General features: G+C 37.6%; 1 protein-coding gene across 1 annotated transcript in view; it reads left to right on the top strand.

Annotated features, from left to right (window-relative positions):
* The window catches only part of arhgap21b (Rho GTPase activating protein 21b), a 72,200-nt gene continuing 61,691 nt past the window's right edge, over nt 1-10,509 (top strand). The window contains exons 1-2 of the mRNA XM_067364202.1: nt 1-207; nt 1,021-1,187. Of these exons, the coding sequence (XP_067220303.1) occupies nt 1,113-1,187 (75 nt within the window). The 5' untranslated portion in view covers nt 1-207; nt 1,021-1,112. The remainder of the gene's footprint in view (nt 208-1,020; nt 1,188-10,509) is intronic.

Raw genomic sequence — 10,509 nt, 5'->3', positions numbered from 1 at the left:
CCTCGATCCAGCGAGTGCCGCGCGCGCGTGTGCGTCGAGTTGGACCGGGGAATAGGAAAACTTTCGTACTGTTTTATCCATCTAAAACACTCGGGTTGAGGATAGGACACGGACCTACCCTGTCGTTTAGACACTTCTAACGAATTAATGAGCTTTTTGTGCGCAATGGGCGTTTACAGCGTTACATCAGCGCTTTATTCCCAACAGGTAGGTGCTGGCTAGCCATTACAATACCAGTTAGCCTTTACTTTGTTTTGCTAGCTACTTATGCTAACCAGAGCAGAATGTTTTATATATCACTCAAAACACTCAAACTTCACCTAGCACGCGACGTGCTTCACGCGTTTACTCATTAAAATGAAGTTCGACACTTTTAAAGTGTATAAATACATTTTGTTGTGTTTGAGTATGACATGAATTCACGGCAGAAAGTTTCCAGCGCTGTTAGCCGCTCACACAGTTGAGTCTGACCACACCAGATCAAACCTCCCCGCTTACAATCAGATTAGACTCTCTGTCTTGGGTTATCATTTTATTTTAACAGGATTAAACTTGTTTAATCAGCTCGTGTGTTTGATTTCTCATAGTTTGAGCTTTTAATGAAGAAAGGTGAAGACACATGTAACCATGTGGCACAAGGGAAAGACTCGTTTTGCTGGAATAAGCGATTTTTAGGGCGTTTGTGTTGTTGGCCGAAGTCTATTGGCCACTACGGTAAACGGGGTTACTTCAAAACACCTGTCAAAAAGAAACCAGAACAAATCGGAAATCGCGTCAAACTTGTTTATTTATCTGAATGTGTGCAGAGAACCGTGAAATTGATTACAAATATAATGCAATCTTGTTTTGAATTGTCAAAAGTGACGTTTCACTTTGAAAAAATTATAGTAGAATCAAAAGTGTCAAAAATGTAAACATTCACAAGTAAAATATTATTATGAACATATATGTTTCTAAAGGTTTTGTAGTTTAATAAGGTATGCTAAGTATTAATAAGGTGTGTTTTATTTGCTCCCCCAGGGTTTTTTACCCAAACATGTGGAAAACCAAATCCAGTTTGATGTTGAAACTGATTTGAGGAGATTTCTCTAGATGTTGGCTGCAGCTGTGAAATGATGGCAACACATTGGAGGAATTCAGGTGACGAGGATGAGCTGAATTATGCTGGCGCATCTCCGCAATGCGAGGTGAGACCCATGGTTTATTTTACTGGATGCTTGTTAATGGGGCAGACCCCTTGGAGGGCCACAATATGGTGATGGATCATCATCATGACCTGTTGGGTTACCAGCCCAGATCTCTGTCTGTAGGTAGGCTAATACCAATTGTATGTTAATTGAGGTAATCTACCATTCCTAAATGTTTCTGACCAATCATAAAGTATTATTTTGCATTATTTTTTTTATTAAAAAGTATTTTAAATGAGCCAGTCTCTACAAGTGGTTAAAAAATCCACTTGTGTGCTGCCACAGATTTTTAAACATTTTATTCAGTAGACAGTTTGGCATTGTTTTGAACTGTGCAATTTAACATCAGTGAGTGTACTTTTATCAGTAGCGAGTGACTTCACTTTGGTGATATAGTAAGTACAGGTCAATAACACTTCCAGTGAAACACCCTGTCATTCATCAGAACTTCAGAAGTATATCATAAATGCTGTATGAATGAAATGATTTCAGGTAAACAATCCGCTGACTTTCCCACAGAATTTTGTGAGAATATGGGGATGGACCACATTCTTTTTCTTTTCTTTTTTTCTAAAGACATATGTTTTTAGGAAGGCAAACAATTTTAATCTAATTAATAACAACACATTATTATTATCCCTAATACACTAATATATTACTATTGTAATACAACGGCACTGTAAATTTAAAAATGAATATTTCATAAGTATATTTCTTATTTTACTTTACGTTACAGTAGTAAATTTACAATATTTTTTTTAACTTCCTCACTTGAAAGAGTTAAACCCTCAAGCTTTTATTTTGCAGGGAGACCTTTAAGTTTCTGCCACAACAGGTTTACAAACATGTCTCATTACAATTCTAGAGAAATTTTGGAATCATCTGAACACAGTGCAGTGCTTCACTTTAAAACACGTAGCACAACAGACAATACATCATTAAATCGCAGCCTTTTGCTATTTGATAAGTGCACTAAGCCATATCGTGATTGCGATTTGAGTTTGATTGACAGATGCTTTGCCAAAGCAACACCGAAAAACATAATGTTAAAAGTCTTTTATGTTATTATGAGAAGTGTGTATATTTTTTTCTGCTTCATTATGACCATTCAGGTTCTACGTTTACATGATTAATGGGAAACACTATTCTTACACTCTTCTGAACAGAATTCCATTGGAAAATCTCAGCAAAAACATGTTGTTCAGGTCAGAAGATTGAATTAAGTTGTGCTGTTGTGCAGCCTGTTGTTGTTTCGTCACTGACTGGTGTTGAATGCACAAGCTGTGCTGTTGTTTTATCCGAATCTACTAATTTTTCTTGAATGCCAGCTGTAAATTTAATGCCTTACCTCTATTCTCGTATTGAAGAAATTCTCTTTTTCCATAGTTCTGTTATGTGGTATTATCCATGCATTGTAGTGCTTTGTTTGATGGTTGTATCGCTGAGGTTTTGTTTATAGCCATGTGTGCTAAACCTGTTTTCTAATGTGGGGAGTTTGCATATCAAAAGCAGTCTTTTGTAAGTCCAGACTGGTTTTTGTCTAGAATGGATTTTAGCTTTGGTTAACGCTTTGACTGTTGATGAACTCTGGCCCTGATTACACCTGGTATTAAGATGCGTTTTGGTCAATCAGATCACAAGTAGACAAGGGAGAAACATACCCGTTTACACCTGCTATTTTAGTAGGTCTCTTCTGTCCACTTTAAACCACTTCTGTCCTGATTTCTTTGAGGGAAGGGTCTATGGGTGGATAAATGTTTGGGTTTTTCAGATCTTTGGATTTAATGGACAAAATAAGCTCACGCAATTTACACATTGCGTGCCCAGAGATGACGGAAAAACATACGGAGAGCAGCAGCTTTTGTTTCTGCTCGGACAGCACAAGACAAATGCTGTGAATGCATGTTAGGAATTAGGAATGGTGAGAGAACATTGTGATTGGTAAGTTTTTCATCTTCCAACCAAACTTGGGTCTCCAGTCAACAAAGTTTAAATTCCATCTGCCTAGCACATTTCCCATGATGTTTACTAGGGCTGGGACAATACACAGATTCTCCATTCGCGATAAAATGAATCTGGATCGATCCTGATATTTTCTCAAGTAAATTCTGAGCTTAGTTTTAACAGCAGATGGCGCTCTATGCTAGTTTTTAACCGCACACTCAAATGCTCATGAAGAAGAATGCTGGACAGCACTCGTGCTTTCGGCTGAGTCATGTAAGTTGTTAAATATACTTGTACCTCAGCTCAGAATGCTTTTATGATGCGAGATTCATGTAAACAAAGCCCGCTATGAATGAACACCCTTGTAATTCGCTTCAACATTTTTGAATTTTATGAATGATTATTTTAGGTTTAAGTGGTGTGTGTAAAGGAACTGGAAGCAAGCAGAGTACGGGTGTTTCTAAAGCACATAGTGCCATCTGCTGTTAAAAACTAGGCTCAGAATTGATTTGAAAAAGGATTGCGATACATCGGAAAATATCAGAATCGCTTGATTCTTTGTATCAAGAATTGATGTATTATCCCAGCTAATGTTTACGCATTAAGTCAGTAGGTGGAGAGTAGGCGGTCTTTTGTGGCTGTTTGAACACATTCAACCACAAGCGTCTAAACTATGAAAGCAATCCGGTCAAATGCGGTTTTTTTCACTGCCTCTAGATGCAGTCGCAAGTGAACAAGCTCAACTTTTTAGACCCCGTTTACACATGCATTTAGCATAGTCCACTTGTGAGCCAATCGACCAAAGGTCTCTGTTGTTGTCCTGCAAACATGATGATGATTTTATGTGTGAGCATTTTGGCATAAAATGAGTCTGGATTTTTCCACACCTTTTCACGGTCTGGAATTTATTTGTTGTCTATAATTTCTTTGTAGTTCAAGAGAAACATGAAGGACTGTGATCTGTAATCATAAGGGTGTGCAGAAGAAATGAAATTCTTTGGATGCTCTTGAAGGAAATTCCCTGGCTGGCTTTCTCTAGCGAGGAGCATCCGTTTATCTGCGAGTGAGCTGTGGGGGAAGCTTTTCTAAACAGTTTAAATCACACAGCCAGATCGCAGTGCAGCTACAATGCAAACAGCTGGTGCAAAACCCCTTACTTTAAACACATGGTCAATGTGGGGACCATCTGAACGCTGCTGACACTGTCAAAATAAAACGTGCTATACTACTTTTCCGGTGTAGTTGGGTATTAACTTATGGCTTTGTCATTTCAGTGTGGGTTGTGCTGACTTGGCCTTAAATAGGAAGGCTTGTTTAGTTTTTTTCTGTATGTTAGTTAAGTAGTAACACTGACTATCTTTTCTCTTGCTCTCAGTTTGAGCCATCTGATGTGGTCTGGATTTTTTGGATTTGGTTTCACTTTTCTTTTCAATTTGTTTTGCTAAAACACTTTGCAGAAGCAGGGATTTCCCTTTATTAAAAAGTGAAGTGGGCTAAATGGGGAAAAAAGTTAAGTGAGTGTTGGTGGTTTGTGTTGGGTATCGCTGTCCTGCTGTAATATTAGTTCTTTCCCATGAATCAACATTTTTGTGCTCAGTCTGCCGAATCTTTCCACTGGCTTTCTGAATGAAGACCTTTGTATAAACCCTTGTCCACATTCATGGCAGGTTGAAGGTCATCTATTTATAGAATCAGACGATTTGTGCTCACATTAGCTCTCCCCTTTAATCTAATATTCGGCACTGTCTCTGTTTCTCTGCTGAAATGGAGTCAGGGGACGGATGTGTTTTTTCTGCCAGTGGTAGGTTTGTCTTCATTGTTTCCCACTGAGTGATGAGGAAAGGAAACCTGTTGCCTGCATGTTGATTAGATGAGCCAAGCATTTAATGTGTGAATAGGCAGATTTAAGTCTGTTTTTTTGCTTGGTGCTTGTTCTGTGCCTCAGCTGAACTCATTTTGTTGGAAGAGAAAAATGTGGAACTCTACATTTTCACTGGTTTTGAATTAGTAACTTTTTTTCTCTGTTAACTTTTATACTCAAGTGACTAATATTTAGAGTCCATGGTGTAAATAATATTAGCTCATCGTACTTGGTCTGCAGCAGTATGTTACATTAACAATTTAAAAATAGTGACGTTAAAGCAGGCTTTTTGACCCCAGGGTTGCCAGGTCTGCATTTTTTTTCTTTTCCTACATCAAATATTATTTGTAGCACCTCCAATCCAATAATCACAAAAAACTTTGCTTCATTACTTCTGATAAGAATAAAAGTTTCAGGTTTCAAATTATGTCCATTTTATTATGAAATTCTAACAAGAAATGCCGTTTTGACGCTCTTAAATGTGACGTGTCAGATCGCTGTAACGCCTCAGTTCAGGCGGCAGTGCAAAGCGCAAGTCTTTTCTTCCTCTTCAGTACAGGTTATCTCTCAAAACATGCATGAATATCAAAGGTATGATGAAAGATATAGTACAACTTACTGGAATGTATCACGTCTCTGTTAATGATATGTTTGTGTAAATTTGCCATGAAGACAACAAGTGCTTATGAAAACTACCTTATGTGGTACTAAGTTTTATACAAACATTTGAGTTTTTATTTGTGTAATTATTATTATATCTGAAAATAAACATCAGCTGAATATAATACCCCTGTTGTAACCTTTAGGCCGTGTGTCCACCAAAGCGTTTTTTTCCAGCTGCTAGTGTACTTTTTCAGTTGTTTTCAATGGGAAGGCCGCGTTTTTTAAACACCATGAGCGTAACGAGGTGCTGAGCATCTTTTTCACGCTCAAGCGCTGAGAGCTCGCCGTTTTTTACTGGTCGCCTCGAGTTGAAGAATGTACAACTTTGAGTAAAAATGCTGCATTCATCATTGTCACTTTTTAGTCAGCCGTCCAATCAGATTGGAGGAGGGGCGGGACAAATACAATATCGGCTATTGGTATTGGCAGAGAAATTTAGTATCGGTGATGCCAGACACAATCCTGTGATTGTGTCTGGCATCACCGATACTAAATTTCTCTGTCTTGTACTGTGCCTTTCAAAGCTCTTTTGTGCTATCTTAATGAGCATAGTTGACAGAATTTTTAAAATTATCATTTACCAATCCTCATGTTGTTCCAAACCCAAATGATTAACTTTCTTCATAAAAAATACTTTAATCTCCAAGCTGCTCTTTTACATTTAAAGAAAGCATATTGTGACCAAGGACTCCAAAAAAGAAAACTATGTTGCTTTTAAGTGTGAAAATATGTGTATTGCGATTTAAGTGGTTTGCAGTGAATCTTGGTCTGTTTCTTATACAAATCTATTGTAAGGCAGTGGACTTGGACTGTCCTTTTGGATCCTGTTCATGTGGTATGGAAAAGATTCTTCAGCTTGGTGGTTCATAAAAATATCTTATTTTAAAAGGCATCCCCCCGTTGTTATATTGTTGACACAGTTTTTTTGTGAAATGCATTTTGGGTAGAGTAGGTTGGGTAGAGTTGGTCTCTAACTATTTTTTTAAATGCTGTTTTAGTGCTCAAGGCATTTCTTGATTTTTCTGGTTGACCACCGTTTCCTCACTGAATAAAGAGACACTGACTAATTGGTTGACTAATGCTTCCTTCTGCTACTTCACTGGTGGACAAATAACTCTTTACAGAACTAATTTCTATGTAGGGATGGGCAATTTCATGATATGAGATTTTTATTTCACGATAATGATATATATCACAATATAGTTTATTTTGTCTTAAAACAAGATAATCGACATAAAACAATTATTGTGCCGCTGCTGCATTCTGTCCAGCACACTTTTCTCTGCTTCACAGCGGTGCACTTTCATTCCTTCCTAAGCCAAACTTAAGATCCAAATCAGATGAATAAGTGTTGTAAAATGCAGTCTACTGTTGCTAAACTGTGTGACGTGCTTGATATTAAACAGTGATATTTAAAGCGCATTGAGATACTGTTCCCTAGGTGGCTTTCTGTACGCGCGCTCCGAGACGGGGCGGAACGCACATAAGCAAAGTGTATACTGTGGGCTTCGGATAGAAAGACTTCCGCAAAGGATGCACCTGTGTATCCTTGCTCATAACTCCTCAGGAAGCTTCCTCACTCCTCGTTCCTCACCTCCTCGTGGTGCAATTACAGAATTGAGTTGTCCTTCAAGATGGCTGAGCTCGATTGTTTTCCGGGTCATAGGATGGAGGACGGAAGAGCGAGAAGACGAGGAGGGATTTTGAGAAGCACCCTGCTTCTCTTGATTACAAATAATCGTCACAATATTGGCCCGCTCGTTATTTATCCTGAAAATGTTTTTTCTTTGGGATTTGTTATCTTTCATTGGTAACAAGCCTCCACTAGCAGTCATGCCTGTGGTTGCCAGATGCAAAGAGCTCAAATCCCCCAAATAATGCTTTTCCCTTAAAAAGATATACTGTCTTCCCGGTGATTTACTTAATCTGTGCAATCTGGCAACTCTGTGCACGCACTCCCTCTAAATGCGGAAGAGGTGCTGATGATCTGAAAACAAACGTGCGCTGGAGTTTAGCGATCTCCACAGCGAAATTCAGTGAAAGTGTCATATAGCCAGTCATTGTTTCTTCACAAGCCACTTGTACTATTTGTGTGACTTAAATCTGCCATGATCAAACCTTCAGCGATGAATTTCAACAAATGCAACATGGATCTCCACCTTACTGTTTGCAGAATAAATGCACTTTTGCAACCTATGTGACAATTCAATCAGGAAAATGAACATAATTTGGAATTATTGGAAATAATATTAGGAGTTTTGCTGTTTTATCTTTAAGTTCTTAAGGTTTTACCAGTTTTCCATATGATGATCAGTTAAAATGATAGCCACTGGGACCTTCTAAAACGCTTAACATGAAAAAGCTTAATGTGAAAAAGCTTAACGTGGCTTAATTTACTAAGACGGTGACACCAAAGACCAAACTTAGTAAGCACTACAGAAAAATTGGTTTGTGCAGAATTTGATCTTTTAATATCACTTAGCAGGCTACATTCAGTGACGTTAAACTTTTTCTTTATAACGGTTTTCTCGTATAATTAAATGCATTGCATTCATATTCTGGGCTCATCTGCTTTGCTGTACATAGTATGGTTTATTAGTATGATGTTTACAGAGTTTGGTCTTTTAATATCACTGTCTTATGCTTAGCATGGCTTAATGTATTTTTCTATGGGAGGAAAATGCTTAACATGAAATTAAATGCATTGCGTTCAAATTCTGGGCTCAAATGCTTTTCTGTGCATAGTATGGTTTACTGAGTTTCGTCCGTTAATATCACTGTCTTTGTAAATTAAGCCACGTTAAGCATTTTATAATCTCCCTAGCCAGGGACATTTTTATACATCAAAGAGCATTGTTCTTTGCTTTACAATCTGGAGCCGTGGTTTGTCTCATTTGCAAACGAATTGTGTTGCTTTAGAAATCTAATGTGAATACAGATTACAAAATAATTTGTGATTACCAGTTTAACTATTATAGTGCAGATAAAATATTTAAAAACTAGTAAATTGTTATTCATATATTGCACAAAAGCAACAAGAACAACAAATATAAAATTAAAACCATTTACAGTCGCAAAGCGAGATTCTATTTAATGTAGCCAATCACAGACATATCTGTTGATTTGAGACGCAATGGCCAATCAGGTGTTTGTTAGGCGTTTTGAGTGGTGAGAGCATTCTGAGTTTTTATGCAGTGCTGAAATTTGCACACTCACGAATCCTATTATTATAACACATGAAGCGTAGACATTATGAAACATTCATTGTTCATATATTCATTGTTATAACAGAGCTTTGTGAGATCGCAGTGAACTGAGATCAGCTTTTTAGTCATTATAAATGGAGCACTCTCGTGCATTCTGCCATACCAAACCATGCACCCAGCAGCTTGCTTTTCTGTTAAAACTAACTGTGGTTTGTTAATGTTGATGCTTTCATAACAAATATTTTATCGGGAGCGTTTATGGTGGGTTTTTGTGGTGACACATAACTTAATATTTTATGTGCATTTCATAGATGTACTTGACAATTTATATAGGCTACTTTTATGCAGAATTTTGCAGGCCGGAGCGGGACAGAATCCTGCGGGAGTGGGTGTGGGGCTGAAAAATCTGTCCCACGCAGGTACAGGTCTCTACCATGACAGTTGGTCTTTGATAAAGCTGTTTTGTTGTTTGATTTACATTAATGACATACAGTGGCACATATTTATAGGATGCTGTCACTTTAAGACCTAATGCGCAGATTTACTTTGGGTGTGAGCGGCCGTGCCTACAGATAACACACGGGTAACAAATTGAGCTCTCTTTCGCCTCTTGCGCTGGAATGGTTTAAAATTGCTTGAATGTGTAAATTGGCAAGAAAAAACTTTCACTCTTTGATGCTAAGCAATAAAAAACATGAATCACATGCATGCTGAACCATGAGGCCTGGGCCCTCATTTATCAACAGTGCGTAGAAAAGGTTCTATATTTTGTCCAACAAATGAAATAGAATGTGCCTAAGTAAAAGAAAATCCGCGTTTATCAAACGTGCGCACGCAGTTCTTACGCACATGAGTAAGCAATCATTGTTGATAAATCGTAAGCGCTAAGTGCCATGCTCGTTCACGTTCAAGGTCATTAGCATTCGGAAACGCCTCCAATTAACCATATATGGTGACAAAACTTCCCTTTAAAAGTAACGTGATTGTGTTTTTTTTCCTCACCGCAATAATAGCAAAGAAAGCTCTTGCCAAGCAGATCAGCATGATCTTGGAAAACGTGCTCTCTGGAGCGCATTGTTTGCAAAGTCTTCCAATAATGCAAGATAAAATAAAATAAAGATGAAGTTTACTTAATTTTTACTTAAGTTTTTGCACACATAAACTAAGTAAATTTTAAATATGGATTTTAGTTACTCTACTTAGCTAAGATAAGTTAAATTATAAGTAACTTTATCAGTAAAAAGTTGAGTAATTTCTGTTTAGTTTAAAACTCTCTTGCAATACATTTTACACAAACAGTATAACACTGAATGAAACCATGCTGTTGATGTGTATGCTTTTACTTAGAAACATCTAAGCAGGTAATACGAAAGATATTGTGTAGACATCATATCTACATATTAAAAGTAATGCTATAGTTGAACACAGAGACCTCAATGGTACACAACACACAATGACGGTAACATTCGAAGGAACATTTTTGAGTGTGATTGTGGCATTTTGACTAGAAAATGAGCTCCAAATGTCACAAAATGTTAAGTTACTAAACCTAACCACAAAAGCAATGATAAAAGTGTAAAAACAGTTGGAAAACAGCAAAAAATTGACCTCATTAATTATTCAAGGCCCAGTGCATGATGGGAACACC

Source organism: Chanodichthys erythropterus, chromosome 16, assembly GCF_024489055.1.
Source record: "Chanodichthys erythropterus isolate Z2021 chromosome 16, ASM2448905v1, whole genome shotgun sequence".
In the NCBI taxonomy this organism is placed as follows: Eukaryota; Metazoa; Chordata; class Actinopteri; order Cypriniformes; family Xenocyprididae; genus Chanodichthys; species Chanodichthys erythropterus.
The sequence above is the reverse complement of the archived record's forward strand: the minus strand, read 5'-3'. Positions and strand labels throughout refer to the sequence as shown.